General features: G+C 42.0%; 1 protein-coding gene across 1 annotated transcript in view; it reads left to right on the plus strand.

Moving 5' to 3' along the window:
* The first annotated feature begins 7,502 nt into the window (after positions 1-7,502).
* The window catches only part of LOC109891010 (leucine-rich repeats and immunoglobulin-like domains protein 1), a 53,508-nt gene continuing 39,782 nt past the window's right edge, over positions 7,503-21,228 (plus strand). Inside the window, exon 1 of the mRNA XM_020483243.2 lies at positions 7,503-8,724. Within this exon, the coding sequence (XP_020338832.1) occupies positions 8,522-8,724 (203 nt within the window). The 5' untranslated portion in view covers positions 7,503-8,521. The remainder of the gene's footprint in view (positions 8,725-21,228) is intronic.

The raw sequence follows: 21,228 nt of genomic DNA on the forward strand, positions 1-21,228 counted from the left end.
CCAATGAAGTGGAAAATGAGAGGGACAGGAAAAGAGAAGGAGAGTCTTGGCAATAATTCATTCACACTAAAAACACAGAACAAAGAATGCTGCCAGACAAAAGCTTGTTCACCAATGCGGCCACGAAACACAGAAGTCACCTTTCAAAGCTCTAACACGTTGCATTCCTATCCTGAGGCAGAACGAAAACTTTTCCATGCCATCACTTCTTTTATGAAACATATAGTCAAGGCGTATTAAAACAATCACAGCCAAATAAACAAAGAAGTCACCGTTCTCCTCCCAACTGAAGGCTTGACTCAACCAGCGCAGTGTTCAACTTTGTCTTAGAGGGTGAGGACATGAGGGATGTAAGACATAGGTAAACACCTGTTGAAAAGAAATGGAAACAAACTGTAGACACGGCCCTGTTTTCAACAATGCATGCCTTCACTGTAGTTGACATTGACTGAGGTACATGTGCAATATACAATGTTGGAATTGTGTGCCACGCCCACCCTTCAGCAGAGCAGTTCGGGAGGAGGATGCATCTCTCACCACCCTGCGTTGGGTCACTGAGAAGCAACCCCTGGCCAATGACAGCAACTTGGCAGAACTGGGCGAGATTCACTCACTTCATTATACAAACAATGGTGAGAAATGTAAATGTTAGTACACACTTTCAATAATATATAAAAAAGAAAATCCAGGCCATCTTGTTTGGACACCTGGGTGGGGAGGGGTTGGTGTTGTGAAACTCAACAGGCACATTGCACCACACTAAAGCCTTCTTTATTCAGCACACTCTTTGTTTTCACCTTCCTCCAGCAACAGGTGTTCAGTTCATGACCTGTGTGGAATAATTGTTCCTGGTTTTCTACAAACAGGTTTTCATGCCTCACAAATCTCAATCTTTCTCAGAAATGGTGATAGTGCAGAGTTCTCAATACACTGACCCAAATTGGACAAGTTTAGAGTGTATACAAGAGATTAAAAGGGATAAGTGAAAGATATAATAGTACCCTCAGCAGTGACCTCAGAAGAGTGTACAAGTGGAACTTGGACTCCTTCCCAAGGGGACTTTACTCTACCAGAGCACCGTCTACCTACATCAGTGTGCCTTTGCTTTCCCCCTGTTGTCTCTCAGATCACGCATAACACCACTTAGCAAACAGCCTTGTATCTCAGGAGATGTCCAACTGTCTCTGCTTCCCATTAGCAAGGCATTTCCACACTCGCGCACACCCGTTAGCCATCCAGTGAGAGTATGACGGGTTGGCCTTGTTTCACGCCTCTCCGTTTTATCGTTGATGAATGGCTCAAGCAGATGGCTCGTTATCTTTGAAGAATCCAAGTAAGACAACCATGATAAATTGTTCTGGGCCTCACAATCCTCTCTTCCAGCCTCAATCCCTCAATAAACTGACAATGTGAAAAATAGTTATTTAATACACCAACACAATTCACCTCAGCACCATCCCCTCCTTACCAAGTCCAAACATCTTTATGCATTGCACCTTCCTTTTAACTGCCTGCACTTCCTGCTTTCATCCTGTTCCAGTTGTACAAACGCATGGTATTGTTGGTGTTAAAAACATCCATGCACAGAGAGAGGGGGAGTTTCACTCATCTGGTGCACTCATTACCCCCTTTACATGACACTCTCATGACAAACTCACGTCCACTCTCCCATCAGTCAACCTTCACACAGCCCAGAGTCAGACATGGATGGGGTCCACAGGGTAATAACAGATCCAGTTGTGGTAGCCATAGCTGTTAATGCCTTCCTCACACTGTGGATCCTCTCTCCCTCAGACCGTGCAGCCACACTCATAAATCAACCGTCCATGCAGGAGAAAAAACCCTTCAAAGCTGTTGAAATATGTCTAACGTCTGCATGTGTCTTCAGTGCCAGCCAGGAATCAGGCTACATACACAGAATGCACACATGTGGTGCAGGATGGTGCAATTGACTTGCGATGTGATGGAGTGACTTTCACATTCCTTTGTTCACAGCATTTAGTAGTCATTCAGCACAGCCTTAACCAGTGGTGGAAAAAGTAACCAATATTCACACTTGAGTAAAAAAGTAAAGATACCTTAATAGACTCAAGTAAAAGTCACACAGTAAAATATTACTTGAGTAAAAGTCTAAAAGTATTTGCTTTAAATAAACTTTAAGTTAAGTATCAAAAGTAAATGTAATCGCTAAAGTATACTTAAGTATCAAAAGTAAAAGTACAAATCATTTCAAATTCCTTACATTAAATTAAGCAAACCAGATGGCACAATTTTCTTGTTTTAAAAATGTATGGATAGCCAGGGGAACTCTCTAACACTCAGACATAATTTACAAACGAAGCATTCATGTTTACTGAATCCGCCAGACCAGAGGCAGTAGGTATGACCAGGAGTGTTCTCTAGATAAGTGCGTGAATTGGACCATTTTCCTGTCCTGCTAAGCATTCAAAATATAACAAATACTTTTGGGTGTCAGGGAAAATGTATGGAGTAAAAAGTATACTATCTACTTTAGGAATGTAGTGAAGTAAAAGTTGTCAAAAATGTAAATAGTAAAGTACAGATGCCCTAAAAAACTACTTAATTAAGTAGTACTTTAAGTAATTTTTACCTATGTACTTTACACCACTGCCCTTATCCAGAGAAGCTTCCAGTATGGATATTCAACAAAGTGTAAAACTTTGTATTATTGGTAAGAAAGACCCTTTGCATGTAATTTTGGTGAGCTATCTTTCTCTATCCTAAGTAAGAGTTTAACGACATGGTCCAGAACTTTGGTGACTAATAAATATGTTTGTTAAATCTCCCGCTTTTTGGCCGGATGTGTCAATGTGAAGTTCATACATGCATAATCTATGAGCATAATTACTGTCTTACCTCAATTAGCCACGAAATCCCTAGTTTGCAATCAACTGTTTTCTGAAAGCTGTGCTGTGCCATTTTCCCGCCATTTTCCCCCATGTAGGCCAGCCCCCTAGCAATTTGAGTTGTAGACAATGAGCTTCAGCCCCTCGCCATTTGAATGATAGTTAGCAACATGCACACACAGCAGAGCAAGAGAGAGCAATGATGCAGTGTACATACCTGCAAATATGTGCTGTAGTACACCCTTTTCGGGGACCACCTTTGGCTCGTGAGAGCTACTTTCAGAACTACTGTCTAAAACATATACAAACGTACTGGAGAATCTCTTTAAAATTAAGGTCGTGGGCAAAAATATTGGCACCCTTACACTTTTTTCAAGTAACTCACAATTTTCCCCAAAACATTTTTTTCTGTCACTGTTAATGTTACAGAACTTTATTTTTGATTCAGAACTTAATAAATCAATTTAATTCAGAAAATAAACAATTGGCATTGACAAAATGATTGACACCCTAGACTTAATATTTGGTTGCACAGCCTTTGGTCAAAATAATTGCAATCAACCAGTTCCTATAGCTATCAATGAGCTTCTGCACCTCTGTACTGGCAGTTTGGCCCACTCCCCCAGTTCTTCCAGATTTTTTGGGATGCCTTCTACCAACTGTTGTTTTCAGATCTCTCCACAAGTTTTCAATGGGAATTAGATCTGGACTCATTGCATGCCACTTCAGAACAGTCCAGCGTTTTGTCTTGAACCATTCCTGGGTGCTTTTTGAAGTGTGTTTGGGGTCATTGTCCTGCTGAAAGACCCATCAACTTCGACGGAGACCCAGCTGTCTGGACACTGGGTCCAACACCAGGCTCCAAAATGCCTTGGTATTCTCCTGATTTCATGATAACATGCACACATCTAAGGCACCCAGTGCCAGAACATCACTGAACCTTCTCAATGTTTGACTATAGGGAAGGTGTTATTTTCTTTGTAAGCTTCATTTGGTTGTTTTCTGTAAACATAGAAATGGTGTACTTTACCAAAATGCTCTAATATGTTCTCATCTGTCCACAGGACATTCTCCCAGAAGGATTTTGGCATGTTCAGTTGTGTTTTGGCAAATTACAGTCAGGCTTTCTTATCTCTCTCTCAGCCGAGGGGTCCTCCGGGGACTCACACCATATAACCCTCTTTCATTGAGTTGGCTACAGATGGTGAGAGTTGAAGCTGTTGTACATTGTGTCTGAAGGTGTGCTTGAATCTGTGTGGCAGTTGAGTTGAGGTGCTTTCTCCACCATTCAAACAATCCTTCGCTGAAATCTTCCATCAAGTTATCTTCCGCGGACACGTCCAGGGAGGTTGGCTACAGTGGCATGGGCCTTAAACTTCCTGATAACATTACGTACGGTGGAAACAGGAGCATCAAGGTCTCTGGAGATGGACTTGTAACCTTGAGATTGTCCGTTCTTGGCTACAATCTTGTGTCTGACCTCCTCAGATAATTCTCTGGTTTACTTTCTTTTCTCCATGCTCATTGCGGTACACACAGTGACACAAAACAGGAGAATGAGTGCTTTTCTCTATACAAACTGGTTGAATTTGTGATGTTTATATTTCAGGCACCTCAATACCAAAGGAAAAGAGAATGACATGCTTGACATTAATTAGTTCTAACTACTTCTAGAAGGTGCCAATAATATTGTCTGGGATGTCTTTCCTTTATTTAACTAGGCCATTATTCCTAGGCCATTATTCCTAGGCCATTATTTTCAATGATGGCCTAGGAACAGTGGGTTAACTGCCTTGTTCAGGGGCAGAATGACAGATTTTTACCTTGTGAGCTCGGGGATTTGATCTTGCAACTTTCCAGTTACTATTCCAACGCTCTAACCACTAGGCTACCCTGTCGGCCCATTTCTTTGTGGAATAAGCTAACATTTAGTAAATTATTCCGATTTTTTTGTTTTGTTCAACTGCAAACTAAAGAAATACATATAGTACCAGTCAAAAGTTTGGACACACCTACTCATTCAAGAGTTTCTCTTAATATGTACTATTTTCTACATTTTAGAACAATAGTGAATACATAAAAACTCTGAAAATACACATATGGAATCAAGTAGTAACCCAAAAAGTATTAAACGAATCCAAATATATTTGAGATTCTTCAAAGTAGCCAGCCTTTGGCTTGATGACAGCTTTGCACACTCTTGGCATTCTCTCAACCAGCTTCATGGGGAACACTTTTCCAACAGCCTTGAAGGGGTTCCCACATATTCTGAGCACTTGTTGGCTGCTTTACTTTCACTCTGCGGCCCAACAAACCATCTCAATTGGGTTAAGTTCGGGTGATTGTGGAGGCCATGAAGGCCCGATTCATGCAATCTCCTCATCTGTGGATCTGTTTGGGCGGTATGCAAATTGGAGTGGGTCTAGGGTTTCTGGGATTATGGTGTTGATGTGAGCCAATGTGGAAAATAGTAAAAATAAAGAAAGACTTGAATAAGTAGGTGAGTCCAAACTTTTGACTGGTACTGTATGTGGATACCAAAATTATTCAGAAGGGTTGGGTTAAATACGGGAAGACACATTTCAGTTGAATGTCTTCAGTTGTACAACTGATTAGGTATCCCCTTTCCCTTATTAACAAGTGCAAGGGTGCAAGGGTGCCAATATTTTTTTGGCCACGGCTATCTATTGAGTGTTACATTCTTTGTAATATAAATAACATTTAATTTTGATGACATGTCGTCCTTCATTGGACAAAGGTAAATTATAATTCTGTGACCGAATTCACCTTATACTTGTTATCAAGCTGATTAATTTGAACATTTCTTTTGACAGATCCTCATGCACATTCACAGCTGGTACAGCAGCATCTGACTCCACAAGTCACACAAAGGTAATTTGCGCAAAAAAATCATTGAAAGAAGCCGCAGTACCAGATAAATCATATTAGAAAACATGTCTACAATATTCTCAAAATAGACCCCCAAAATACCTGATCCAAATGTAATATCCGTTTAAAGAACATGAAAATGCAGAGCCACATATTTCAGATCGCTATGATTGTATGCCCTCAACCGCCCATAGTTGCAGTCAAGGAAACATCAGGGACTTGTAGTGTCTTATCATGCATAAATGTGATCATACCTCTGCAGCCCCCACTCTAAAATTGTTGCATTATCAACTGAGTTGCAGTTGGTAGGCTGTTTAATAGAGCATAGACTGTCCATAAGGGACTATCCATATACAGTGGGGCTTAACATTGACCAACAAACCTTTTCAACTTTTTAAAATCAAATGTATTAATGTCTCACCCCACCTGTGGGCTACTGTCTATGCTTAGGCCAACACTTCTGATGCAATGCAAAGCAATGTGATACCTATAACTATTCATTCCAAAAGGAAGGAGGAACTCACAGGACCGCCTGCGGTGCTGCAGGTGTGAATATCCATGTCCCCAGTGTAGTGATTAATTGCATGAAAATTCAGGACTTATCCTAACACGAAGAGATTACAATAGCTCACACAGAGTCCATCAATAGGACCTGTCATAGCCACGCAAAAATGTGGAGGGAAAAAACTGTTCACAGGGCCAAAAGGGCTCCACCAATTTATTGCAGATGTGCATTTTGTGACAAGGGGTGGACATGACTTCACCATTTAGGAAGAATTATGTGCTATCATGACACCCATTATAGGGAACCCCTAATTTGCGTAAAGATCATTCGGAATACACAGTCACAACTCAACTTCAACTAAGATACTTTTTTGTGTTTAAACTAGGAAAATAGCAACATCTTCACATCTAATGGATACAAATTGTACTTATATCTGTATAATAACAAGTCATTACCATAGAACAATCCCTATGCCACTTGTTAATAACAAACAAAGCTCAAATCAAATTGTATTTGTCACATGTGCCGAACACAGTGAAATGCTTACTTACAAGCCCTTAACCAAAAATGCAATTTTAAGAAACATAAGTGAAGTAAAAAACAGAGAAGTAAAACATGTAAATAACAAATAGTTAAAGAGCAATAAAATAACAGTAGCGAGGCTATATACAAAGGGTACCGGTACAGAGCCAATGTGTGGGGGCACAGGTTAGTCTACTATGTAAGTTTGCATACTGAATGCAACAACCCAGGTTACTTGGGTACGAAAACATCAGATTTACTTTAACTTTTTTAGGATTGAAAACTACATTATTCATAGTATCCAAATGATATATTTACAGAAATTTCACTCTGGGAAAGGGGATACAACTAAATGCTTCAAACCGAAATTTGTCTTCCACATTTACCCCAACCCCTCTGAATCAGAGGTGCAGGGATGCCTTAATCAATGTCCACAGCACCTGGGGAGCAGTCGTTGTTGGGGGTTAATCAACTTCCTCAAGGGCAGGCAGATTGTTCCACCCTTGTCTGCTTTGGGATCAGACCTGCGTCCTTTCGGTTACTGACCCAACACTCTTAACCGCTAGGCTACCAGCTATCTTTTCTGGATGGCTAACATTAACGATTATAGAGCTTTAACCTGGTCATTGTCCCTTTAAAACGCGGTGAGAGTGAAGGGAGGTGGTGCGGTTTCACACCCGGGGTGGGAAACATGGGTGGGGTCAATGACTGGTTGACTGGCAGTCAGAGTTTGCGACGCCTGTAGAATCCACAACAACCAGTGAGATTAGGAGTTTAACCTTTCTTCAAATTTGAGCCAATTGCAAGGGAAAATGGGAGGTTCCCAAGTGCTGTTGTGCATCCAACGTGGGACTATGGAACGAAGACTGAAAAAAATAAAGTAAAAAAAATAACTCATGGTGGATAGGTACTGAAGTTGGGACTGAACCAGGCTCCGAACGCCGAGGTTTTCTGACCATAGACTGCATCTGATAAGCATTTACTAGGAACTACCCTAACCCGTCGAGTGTGCGGCGAAATTGGGATCAATCGGCACAAAGTGTATACTTTTTGGGGTGTTTTGTAGCGCTATAAACGAGAAGTCAACGATAACTCGTTTTCGGCACCGATCTCACCTCTTTCGAGTGCTTCATTTGCGTACCAGAGTAACGCCGTCAAAGTTTTAGCCAACATTCCAAGCGTGCGATGAAGAGAAGATACATTAAAGAGTTTGTTCCGAGTGCCACTGCCGATGCAATCCGCATAGGCTAGTATTTGGAAAATGTGTGTCACATGTATATTTGACATGAACGCAATCTTAAATTAAGAGCCCCTGTTGATGTTTGCCATGTTTTTTTCTCTGGCATTTTTAGGCTATTGATGTTTCCCCAAAACTAATCGCTTTGCCAAGAAAGGATCCTCATTTCAACCTTTTATGGACAAGTTTCAATTTACTTATGTTATTTAATTCTGTCTGCTTGACAAGTTTATTGTAGCCTTCTTGCTTCGTAAACCGTGATTCACCTTTGATTTCAGCACACATTGGACAAAAGTTGGACTGGGAACTTGCGTCTAAACGACTCGGTTATTTGGAAGGGTAGACCAGTTGTACACGCCACAGGTGTTAGTTTTTTCTACATTTGACCACAACTCAATTTGTGATATAATAGACCGCACTATCTCTAAAACGGTACCAGATTTCCAATTTGTGGATACGACGAGAGATCAGTGGCCAGCGCGCGATTAAACTTGATACAAAATGGCGGCGTCCCTGGGACGAATTGGATCGGTTTCTCACTATGGTTTTTATTTAGTTTTATCGCTGGAACTGTTAATCAATTACGGCTTGAGTTCAGATTTACCATGTGCTCAGAACTGTACCTGCACTGGAGATTCTGTGGACTGTAGTCATTTGGATTTGACAGATACACCGCTGGACCTGCCCATTCAGACAGTTGCCCTGTAAGTAGCCTCCAGCCGCCTTATTAATTGACCACCCCATATGAGGATGAGATTCAACCCATAGCAGAATAAGAGACAATGTTGCCGAAGTAGCCCACACTAACTCGCGGAGCCTTTGTTGCAAGGTCGTAAGCGAATGTATCAATTTGCTTTTATGTTGTGGACATTTTCTTGATTGCATGGTTGTCTTATTTTGTAGCCTATGCCTCACATGTAAAGCATTGCAGAACACCATAACCTAATAGGCTATTTATTCGTGGACTACAGGGGCGAACTGGGACCACACCTGCCCCAATTTCTTCCTTGAGGCCCCCACACCGGCCCAATATTTTCCTTGGGGCCCATATTTTGTGCTGGATAATGATAATCTTTCTGCAAAAAAGCCCACGTTAGACAGCTGGGCTAAAAATGGACTAGTCCATCTGGCAATTGGCCAAAATGCCAGACGTCCAGTCCATCCCGATGGACAACTATGGATAATGTCAAAACAATAATTACTGTTTGACCATTATCACACTATGGTATAGGGTTACAGCCTACTAAATGTCTCTATATATTTTTGTCATTTGCAAGGAATCTGAAACTGCTTAACAAGTTGCTTTAATTTGTTAAAACTCTTTAAATAATAGACTTACTCTTACTCCCAACCTGTGTACACAACTTCAAAGGTGACCAGAAATATTCATTTGAGAGGAAATCACCTTCATAACTTAAACTATAACTAGGCCTACATGATGCCAATTAGAAATATATGATTAAAGAGTAGATACAAATTCAGATGGGAACTTTTTCAACTACCAAAACAGTCAATCAAAACTATCTCCTTAGTTATATGGGCAAAACATTTCAGAGAAATTGACTGACTAAATCTCATTGGATTTAAACTCTTCATTGTGTCTAAACATCACTTCATTCAATTAGATCTATGACACATATTAGCCCTTAATCTTCTATTTGGTTTTGTGGCCATGGCCCACAAATGGGATTTCTTGTAAATTAGGCATGGATTATTAAGAGAATGTTTGCCACAATGGGGACACTGTCTGCACGTTCGTTTAGGAAGTGAGCCAGTTGAGTTTTTCTTTTTTAAACTGAGAGAATTTCAGTCCTCATCCCATTAAATGACCCACCATGTTTTTTATAGACAAGACAGCTTTCTTTTTCTCAATCATCATTTTGGCTCAACCAGCAGTGTGACCACAGTTTCAATGGCAATTGTTTTATTTAACCTTTATTTAACCAGGTTAGACTCTTGAGATGAACATTTATTTTTCAAGAGAGACCTGGACACATGTGAATTCTCAAGGACAATTCAACTGTTTAATTAACAGGAATGTTTTACCTAAATCACCAAATGGTCCATTTTAGAGCGAGGGACTCTTTGTACAACAGGCTTTTTTTCTGCTGGGGGGGTTAAAGAGCAAAGGCCTCTGGACTTCTCAGGTTCCTGACGAATGCAACTTTTTAAAAGTCCTTAACTTTAATAATGATGCCTGTGTCCAGGGTGCCTTATTGCCCTTAAACACCCCTTTGCCATGTGCAAGTGCTGTTTATGGCAAAACATAAAACTCATATGTAGGTAATGGTATTCAGTGCTTAAACAGCTACACAAAAAAACACAACACACAGCTGGGCAGGTGGGGCAAGTTTCTCATCTGAAATGTCTAAATGCAAACATTGTTGTGTGATATCTGGTGCCTGTTTACTGCACACATTGTCGGGAGAGGGGTGGCGATCGCTTGTTGGCTGGAGCTACCTCTTTTAGGATCAAACGAATATATGCCCCATGGTTTGGTCTGGAGGAAGGTACGCAGACTCGTTGAATGAATCACATAAGGACGAAGAGGATTAAATGTTAACATTTGATCAACAAATACCTTCATCCTCAATCTTAATCATTTTGCAATGGCGTGAGCCATAAGACAATGATTGTTTAAAAAAAAGTTAGGCCTTTTTTTGTTTTTTGGTGAGTGTCCTGTCCAGTCAGGCGATGCTGGGTTTCACACCAAATGTGTTTGTCTCTCTGAACCTCCGGGACCCTGCGCCAAGTGAATTAGTGGGGGGAATAAAGTGTCCCTGTTATGTTTAGCTCTTGCTTGTGTGGAAGCTAGCAGCAGGAGCGGTCGGTCATCAGGCAATGTGGAGGCTGAGCGGACATTACTGTTGGATGTCTATAAAAACAGGCTTGGTCCACTCACCGTGAGCTGCTGTAGCTCTGAACTGGCTCTTCTGTAGAAGAATGCTAAAATGCCCTCAGTGTTGGTTAGGACACGATGGACAAGTGTCAGCTTGTCATGGTGGCTTGAGTTTTCAAAATTGCTGAGACCCCAGATAGCAGTATCAGTAAGAAATCTGTAGGCTATTATTTAAAATATCTTGAAATGTAAAAAAAAAAAACGAAGATAATTGTTTTTCTCACATTCTCTTCATGTACTGCTAATGGGAAAAAATGGTGACCTCTTGTTGCTGTGGTCGTTATCTTTATATGTGCCTATATACTGTGAGTATAGTGCTGACAACTCCTACAGTAGCTTGGTTTTGTAAGGAGGAGACAGGGCAGAGACTGGGTGCTTGTCTGCAGTATATCCGTCAGTAAGAGGGAGTTTTCTGAGGAAACTCTGGACACGGCCTGTGTGAAAAATCAAGCCTTAATGCCTTCCAGTTGTCAAAATAGTTTCCATGTTCTGCCCTGTTTTTACAGCTCCCCTGTGACATTCAACCTTGATGGGGATAGTAGGAAACAAGCGGGTGTTGGCATATTCAGCTAGAGCAGGGATGGGCAATTGGCGGCCCCCCTTTTGTAGGCTTGTGGATCGATTTACAAAAATGAAAAAAAAATAACTGTCACAGGCTCCACTTACTTCAGAGTTCAAATAGTAGAATACACAAGGTGCAATTTTGAAATTTGGTTGTTTATCAGCAATCTTTCCCATTATGTCAGGCACTGACTGTCACTCAATTAGCCCATGCCAGCTAACAATTTTGTTAGATTGGTAAATTAGTCAATTCTTGTATATAAACTTGTAGTAATCATGGTTGAATTACTGACCAAGGGGGGGGGGGGCATTGATTTTGTTATTCACCTTCATTCAGATGTATTAAAACTGCAAACAATTCTTTCTACCCCAAGGCAAAATAGCAGAAAACGTATTTTAAAACGTCAACATTTTCTCTACACCTCAAAGATTATGTGTGCAAAATGTGTAGAATTGCAGGAAATGCTAAAATGTATTTTTTTCTTTCCGCTGTCAAGTGGGTGGCCGCTAAAATCTTTTGCTCGCAAGTTTGGAGGCCAACAAATTTTTCACTTTGGGCTCCAAAAAGGCTAGTGCAGGCTCTGACTGCATGTGTATGGATGTGGGTACGCAGACCGGGGAGCCACTACGGACCCTCATGATGAGATGAGATATTTTGAGGCGATTGAGAGAATTAGATGGGGGGGGGGGGATTGGAGTATGTGACCATCCAGGATATTTAGATATGTTAAATGGCAATATGGGGCAGGTAGCGTTCTCCTAGCATCCTCCAAACCCAGATTCGTCCGTCGGACTGCAAGATGGTGAAGCTTGGGGGTTTCCCCTGCTCCAGAGTCCAATGGCTTTACATCACCAGCCGATGCGCATCAAGCATTGCTAAGAGCTGCTGGCAAACGCAGGAAAGTGCTGTTTGAATGAATGCTTACGAGCCTGCTGCTGCCTACCACTGCTCAGTCAGACTGCTCTATCAAATATAAAATCATAGACTTAATTATAATAAACACGGAAATACGAGCCTTTGGTCATTATTATGGTCAAATCCGGAAACTATCATTTTGAAAACAAAATGTTTATTCTTTCAGTGAAATACGGAACCATTCTGTATTTTATAGAATGGGTGGCAACCCTAAGTTTATATATTGCTGTTACATTGCACAACCTTCAATGTTATGTCATAACAATTCTGGCAAATTAATTACGGTCACACAGTTCGCAACAAGCCAGGCGGCCCAAACATTTGCATATACCCTGACTGCTTGCACTGAACGCAAGAGAAGTGACACAATTCCCCTAGTTAATATTGCCTGCTAACATTAATTTTTTTAACTAAATATGCAGCTTTAAAAAAATATATACTTCTGTGTATTGATATACTGTGTAAAGGCATTGATGTTTATGGTTAGGTACATTTGTACAACGATTGTGCATTTTTTCATGAATGCACTTTTGTTAACATCACCCGTTTGCCAAAGTTGAAGTAGGCTGTGATTCGATGATAAATGAACAGGCACCGCAGGGATTATATGCAATGCAGGACAAGCTAGTTAACTACACATGGTTGATAATATTACTAGGTTAACTAGTGAGTATTGATTGTCTGTTTTTTATAAGATAATTAAAATGCTAGCTAGCAACTTATCTTGGCTCCTTGCAGCCACAAGGTCCTTTTGACGCTGCACTCGTGTAACAGGTGGTCAGCCTGCCACGCAATTTCCCCGTGGATTGCAATGTAATCGGCCATAATCGGCATCCAAAAAGGCAGATTACCGATTATGACAACTTGACATCGGCCCTAATTAATCGGCCGACCTCTAGTCCACATACTTGTGTATGTGTATATATATATATATGTATATGTATATGTATATGTATATGTATATATATATATATATGTTATACAAGTTGAAGTCTGAAGTTTACATACACTTAGGTTGGTGTCATTAAAACTCGTTTTCCAACCACTCCACAACATTCTTATTAACAAACTATAGTTTTGACAAGTCAGTAAGGACATCTACTTTGGCCAAAATTCACCCAGCTTATTGTGGGAAGCTTGTGGAAGGGCTACCTGAAACACTTGTCCCAAGTTAAACAATTCAAAGGCAATGCTACCAAATACTAATTGAGTGTTTATAAACTTCTGACCCACTGGGAATGTGATGAAAGAAAGAAAAGCTGAAATAAATCATTCCCTCTACTATTATTCTGACATTTCACCTTCTTAAAATAAAATGGTCACCCTAACTGACCTAAGACAGGGAATCTTTACTAGGATTGAATGTCAGGAATGGTAAAAAACGGAGTTTAAATGTATTTGTCCAAGGTGTATGTAAACTTTTGAATTCAACTGGATATATAGATAGATATAATAGAGTAATTCTAAACAAATGGAGATTTTCAAAAGTATTCTGTATTTTTGCTGTTGCCTTGTATTAAACATTGGTGATTTTTCATGCTCATAAGGCTGTTAACAAATCACCTAGATGGGTCCCTACGTTAGTACTTTCGTAGTCTTCTGATTTGAAGAATGGCCTAATGATATCCAGTGCAGGCTATCTCTCACTAAGTCAGATAATCTCTCTGTGGTGGTTTATCTTGTTTGTGGTCACCGTAATGTGTGTAAAGAGTGTCTTTGCCTGCAGTGCCATCCATGTAATCGGTTTTACAAGTAAATGAAAGCATAAACATTATTAACGTTGACTTTGATCGATGTGGTTGGATGTAGAGAGAAAGCAGTGTCTGAAAGAAATATTTTCTGCTTCGTCCGTTATTTCCCCTGCTGTGGTCTACAGTGTCACCTAGCTAGATTCACTCTAACAGAAATCCAGTCTCTGGATTGATCCCTTTACAAGGAAGCTTTTCCTGAGTGGTTTCCGATATGGGGAAGAAATGTCAAGCCCGACCAACAACCAACCATGCACTGCCTCTTCGATTTTAGACAAACGTTCTGTTACTGCGTTATACACCTGCGTGCTCAATCCAGTGGTATTGGTAAACACCCCCAGAGGTTGCTTTTGGCTTTTGCCCACAGGAAATGGGTTTGATTTGGTGGTTTAATAACAGGCTCTGGTCTGGTGGTTCCTCTGGTCCAGGGTGCAGATCACCTGGCCCGAGGGGGTGTTGGGGTGGAAATGTTTTGTCACGGTCTGGTTCGTGTCGGGTTCCATTGGGTAAAAGTTCAGTGGTCTGACCGAAACAAACTACACAACTAACATGCAAATAAACACCAATAACACGTGGAGGAGAGAGCTGTTTTCTGGTAATCAACATTGTTGCCATTGTGTGTCTATCCATGGTTACCATGCATTATCAGCCATGTGGTATGAATGACGGAATGACTGATGGCTGATGAAACTGCCCTAATGAAATGAAAGTCAGAGCCAGACTGGTTTCCTCCATTTCCTTCACCCAATGTAGACATATCCACAGTGTACACTGACCGTAGGACTGAGGCCCTTGTGGTTTCAATGGAAATTCTTACTAAACAGTCTTGTAATCTTGTGGTATTGAGAGTGGTTTTGCTGAATTGGTTTATTGTCATGGATGCTTGAGCCTGTGACTGTAATGTCCCTAGGCTGAGTTTTATAAAGCAACAGGATTGTCATTATTTCCTGGGTTTAAGATTATATCGATAGTGCTCTGATTTTATCGTTGCCCCCACAAAAATAATGATTTCCCCCTTAGTGTGAATGTTTGATATTTATGGTAGATACTTTCCCAAGCACTGATTATTTATTGTGTATCTCATTTATTGTAAATGTCAACTTTTAGACTACGGTTTACATTTGAGCAAACACTGTTATCCAGGAGTGTCTTGCTCAAGTGCACATCGACAGATTTTTCACCTAGTTGGCTCGGGGATTCGAACCAGACACTTTTCAACGCTCTCAACAGCTAGGCTACCTGCCTCCGGTATGCATGTATACATAGCTTTAGACAGAAAAGAATTAGCAGCAATAAGCGAGTAAAGAATTCCTTTCATAACTATAGATAAAAGTTTACGTTTTGATGAAGTTATGAAGGGAGCTCATTGCAGCGTTCACCGTAAGGACCATTGAATGGCTACTGCCAGAAGTCATTCCACACAAATCGAGTCAACAGAAAAGATGGCCATTTTGTTAAGACACACTGGGGCGCCAAGTTGTTTTTTTCTTTTTGTTTAAGCCGCTGTCTACAAAGTGGGTTTGATAGATGAATCATCTGTGAATTCTGTACATCTGGTAAGAGTTAGGACATTTGGAGAAGACATTAGAAAGAAAAAAAAAGTTACTTGGTACTGCGAAGTGGAGAACCCCCAAAACTGGCTGTCTGGCAACCAAGAGCATTCTTGCCTTTCAAAAAACCGGCAATGGCCTGTGTCCACTGATTTAGTAGGAAACCGAGGGGTTCAGTACCTGCACATACATCCACACACACACAGGCCTACATAACCTTATTTCTAAAGTTTGGCCCAGTATTTGGCCCCATTCTCTCTCCATGGATGATGGTGTAATTAGTGCAGATAGTTTCTGTTTGCAAGAATAATAAACATTAGGCAGGGGAAGTCCGTATTCTAATGATCAGTCATTTTCTTCACTTTGAAGTACAGTACATACGATCAGCGGCCTGTGGAAAGGGAACTGAAACAATAACCCCTCAAAATGTGACTTATGTTCTTTCAGATTAATTGGTAAGGCTAATTTCCTTTTGGATTCTGGTGACCATATAACACATTAGGATTTGCTATCAAACTCTGTGTGTGTGTGCGCGCGCATGAGACTATGTGTGTGCTGTGTGCTCCCCCCTCATGCGTCTTGGCTGGCATCTTCGGGCCTGAGTTCATGCTAGTGTGGACCGTGCTGCAGCCCCATGCCCCCTCTGTTTGTTTGGACTGCCCTCTCCGTACCTAACCAAGAGCACCCTGGGAAAGGCCCTCCATGGCTCCAAGATGTGTGCCTGCCTCAGAGACTTCAGAAAACAGAGACCTTCTCCCTCTGACTTAACTTTGCTCACAGGCTGTAGCTTAGCTAGCAGACCTTTTTTGTTGCCTGGAATTGCTGCCGGAAAATCTGCAATGCAATGAAATATGCTGATCCCATCAGCCCACATATCTGCTGCTCTCAAATGTGCTCTGTAGAGATGTGCCGACTACAGCACATTTAACACATCAGGCAGGTGTTTGCACCAGGCTGAGTTGTGACCATAGATACTACGCAGGCATACTGTGCCACTTTTTAAATAACTTTTAAAATGTTGGTGGCTACTTTCACTGTCTTGTCCCTCTTTCTCTCTTGCCTATGTTTTGCTGAAGTCTAAAATGGTGGGGTGGTGTTGGTATTACTCCTGTGTGGGGGGGGGGGGGGGGGGGCTCTCTACGCCTCCGTCTGGCTTGCCCTCTGTTTGGCCTATGGGAGCTCTTCTCCTAGCTCCTTCACAAACAGAAGGTTATTCTTTAACTATTTTATGGCTGTTTGAAAACGGACCACATTAAAGCTCTGCTGTTTCCCAGCTGCACCATAAAGGCCCTATCGCTGACATCACTTCACACTTCCAAAGAGCGAAGTTCACACTCATCTTATCAGCAATAGAGATGGGTAGATAAAGATGATTCCAGTCTACAAACCCAACCCCCCTTCACTTCCGCATTCTGCCTTGGATTATGAGGGCATTGTCATAAGAAATATCATTCCACTGCTTTTTATTTAATTGAACCTATATTTATTATTTGACAGAATACAAGGATTTTTCTCTATTTTGTTTAGGTAGTAATGATGGGTTTCTGTTGCTCCAACAGTGTAGTAGTGTAATGGTTTAAGTCTAGTGCGATGGGAGTCTTAAAGTATTTTCAGAGGTTTTCGAGGCAGGTCAGTGTACTTTGTCACACAGGATTTATAGTTTTATTGCAGCTTTTAATGGTGTCTCAGAGTGGCTAAGCTAATGTTGCTATAGCTGACCTCTGCCCTTCCGAGCTCTGCCAAACTGTGTTGCTATTGATTTGATCTGAGCTTTCTAGAGTAGACTGTGCTTCAGGGCAACAGGTGGACTGGGAAGTGGCAGTGGCAAAATTGGCCAGGCCCAGTATGTAGAATACATTAAAAAAGTATTCAGACCCCTTGACTTTTTCTACATTGTTACATTACAGCCTTATTCTAAAATGGACTTAATAAAAAAAAAATCTCATCAATCTACACACAATACCCCATAATGACAAAGGTAAAACAGTTCTTTTTGTTTTTTTTGCAAATGTATTTAAATAAGTATTCAGACCCTTTGCTATGAGACTCTAAATTGATCTTCGGGACATCCTGTTTCCATTGATCATTCTTCATGTTTCTACAAGTTGATTGGAGTCAACCTGAGGTAAATTAAACTGATTGGACATGATTTGGAAAGGCAAACACCTGTCTATTAAAGGTCCCACAGTTGACAGTGCATATCAAGGGTACCAAACAATGTCTGCAGCATTGAAGGTCCCCAAGAACACAGTAGCTTCCATCATTCTTAAATGGAAGAATTTTGGAACCACCAAGATTTCCTAGAGCTGGCTGCCCAGCCAAACATCAATCAGGGGAGAAGGGCCTTGGTCAGGGAGTTGAACAAGAACCTGATGGTCACTCTTGACATAGCTACAGACTTCCTCTGTAGAGATGGTTGTCCTTCTGGAAGGTTCTCACATCTCTACAGCAGTCCACCAATCGGGCCATTACGGCAGAGTGGCAAGACGGAAGCCCCTCAATAAAAGGCATATGACAGCCCGCTTGGAGTTTGCCAAAAGGCACCTAAAGGACTCTCAGACCATGATAGACAAGATTATCTGGTCTGATGAAGCCAAGATTGAACTATTTGGCCTGAATGCCAAGCGTCGCTTCTGGAGGAAACCTGGCAACATCCCTATGGTGAAGCATGGTGGTGGCAGCATCATGCTGTGGGGATGTTTTTCAGGGACTGGGAGACTAGTCAGGATCGAGGTAAAGATGAACGGAGAAAAGTACAGAGGTCCAGAGTGCTCAGGTCCTCAGACTGGGGTGAAGGCTCACCTTCCAACAGGACAACGACCCTAAGCACACAGCCAAGACAACACAGGAGTGGCTTCGGGACAAGTCTCTGAATGCTCGATCGAACATCTCTGGAGAGACCTGAAAATAGCTGTGCAGCAATGCCCCCCCATCCAACCTGACAGAGCTTGAGAGGATCTGTAGAGAAGAATGGAAGAAAGTCCCCAAATACAGGTGTGCCAAGCTTGTAGCGTCATACCCAACAAGACTCGAGGCTGTAATTGCTGGCAAAGGTTATTATGCTAATGTGATATTTCCATTTTTATACATTTATACCTCTACAAACCCGTTTTTACTTTGTCATTATGGGGTATTGTGTGTAGATTGATGATGGGGAGGTAAAAACAATTTAATAATTCTTTCAGAATAGGGCTGTAACGTAACAATATGTGGAAAAAGTCAATGGATCTGAGTGATTTCCAAATTCCACTGTATATAATTTTTTTAATATGTTTTTATTTTATTTAACTAGGCAAGTCAGTCAAGAAAAAAATCTTATTTACCACGGCGGCCTACCCCGGCCAAACACGGACGAACCTGGGCCAATTGTGCACCGCCCTATGGGACTCCCAATCACGGCCGGATGTGCTACAGCCTGGATTCGGTCCAGGGATTGTAGTGACACCGCTTGCACTGAGAAGCAGTGTCTTAGACCGCTGCACCACACCGGAGCCCCACTGTAATTAGACAAGTCCGTTTTTAAAACTTCAGGGCCATCCTCCACTCCCACCTTCACCTCAGTTAAATGCTTTAGGTGGATAGGAGCCGGGTCTGGTTTAATGCAGGGGTCGTTGGCTGACTTGTGGCGATGAGGGTGAGAACCTCGGCGAGTCCTAAGGCCAGGACTTGGCTACCCTAGACTAGAGCAGGCCAAAGTCTTTCAGTATTTTGTTGAAAGCTAGGCATGAATTACCTTGCTAAGTACGTTGGGCTGTGGTCTTGATCATGCTGACTAATGTTAAACAAGCCTGCTCATTTAGATAAACAGTGCCATGCAGTGGAATGCACCATTCCTGAGTTTCAGCAGAGGACTATATTTATAGTGTTCGCCACACTCAGATTTATCTTCACTTTCAAAATGTGTTTTTGGACGGTTAAATTGACCGCGTAGATAATTGAGGATATATTTTAAATCTCTAAGAAAATCAGCCCTTACACACCCTTACTTTTTAATCTCTAGATCTGTTTGCTGAGTTGCTTTAGGACTTTTTTCTGCCCCCCACTGCCCTTCCACTCTGTTTTGCTGCTATGGTATGGCAGGCTCTGGAGAGCATTAGCTCCTGTCATTGGGGCGTAACCCCACCCCGTCTACTCGTGACTGTAGAGGAGAAGGAAACGGTGGCATTATCACCGGCTGCTCATACAGTAGGTGTTAAAACACAGTGAAAGTTATCTGATCAGATAACAAGAAAATGAAGCACAATAAAGAGAACACAATTCTGAAGTTGCATAAACACTCCCCCTTGGCCTATCGGTATACTGGGAATACACACACACAGACACACACACACACACACACAGTTTGTTTGTTATTGTGGCCCTCCGGCACCAGTACGGCAGGTTTTGTTCTCAAATGTGACCTTCCTTCTTCACTCTACTCTAAATGGACAACCGCAAACAATGACATGTTTTACATTCCTGTAGTATCCTATACCCCCATAGCACAAGCATTTTCTTCCACCTGAAACCTGTTTTAGGGGGCATGACAGCAGCCTTCCTCTCCGAGTTGTTGTTGTTGTATTGGTTGTTTGTAATGAGGAGCCCTCCAGTTAGGCCTAAGCTTCATTATCCTCCGTTTGTACCAACCGGGGCCTTGTTAATGGCGCTGATTTTCTGTGGAAGATTACTGCGGTCGGTGTTGCTCGCTGCCCTGCAGCGGTGTTCTCAGTTATATTCGGAGCCCCGGCCGGCCCAGCCTGGCGGAGAAAACCCTGGGATTTTTCACTTTGCTTCAGTATAATGAGGTAATTGCCTCCTGTAGCAGGGACAGCAATTTTGCAATCTGGCACAATGGTGGCAGGAGGGCCCAGCCAATGATCAGCCCACCGCCCTGTCAGAGCTCTGCCTGCGGGGTACACGCTACCATTTATTTCCTCACACACACCTACTATAGAGAGAGAAACTTATCTCCACAGATACTGGGAGAGGGAGCTAGAGAGCAGGACTTGTGTTAGAATAGAGAGAGAGGTAAAAGGGTAGGCAGAAAGCTGGAAAGGGAGGCAGCTGTGCAATGTGGGACCTGTGACTATTTGAAGAATGCCTTTTTAAAATAATCATTCCAATTTTCTCTCAAGTCTGATGGGTTCGTTTAACCTCGTACCCTGTGGCAACCTGTAGTGAAAGTGTGTTGGAAAGAGCAGGTCTCCCAAACCCTGTTTAGAGCAAAGCGGTCTGCTGAGGCTGTGCAGGCTGCCTGCCACCAGAGGAAGCAGCAGGAATGTGGTGCGTCAGGTAAATCTGTCCCCAGACTCTGGGAACAAGCAGCCATCTCTCCACAGGCTTGTGAAACATTCCTAGCCCATCTCTCATGTCTGGAGGCAGCCAGGGCTGTGGGCTCCTTTTGTCTCAGAGCAGACCTCACTGAAACACTGCTTTCCCTAGTAGACTGCAGCCCCCACTGTCTGCTGACAAGAAGTAGGAGATGAAACGTGTGTGTATATGTACGGCCATTTGTTTGTGAGAGACATTTTGTCTATGAGTGTATTTGGCTCACA

The sequence above is a fragment of the Oncorhynchus kisutch genome, linkage group LG5, assembly GCF_002021735.2.
Source record: "Oncorhynchus kisutch isolate 150728-3 linkage group LG5, Okis_V2, whole genome shotgun sequence".
Taxonomy (NCBI): domain Eukaryota; kingdom Metazoa; phylum Chordata; class Actinopteri; order Salmoniformes; family Salmonidae; genus Oncorhynchus; species Oncorhynchus kisutch.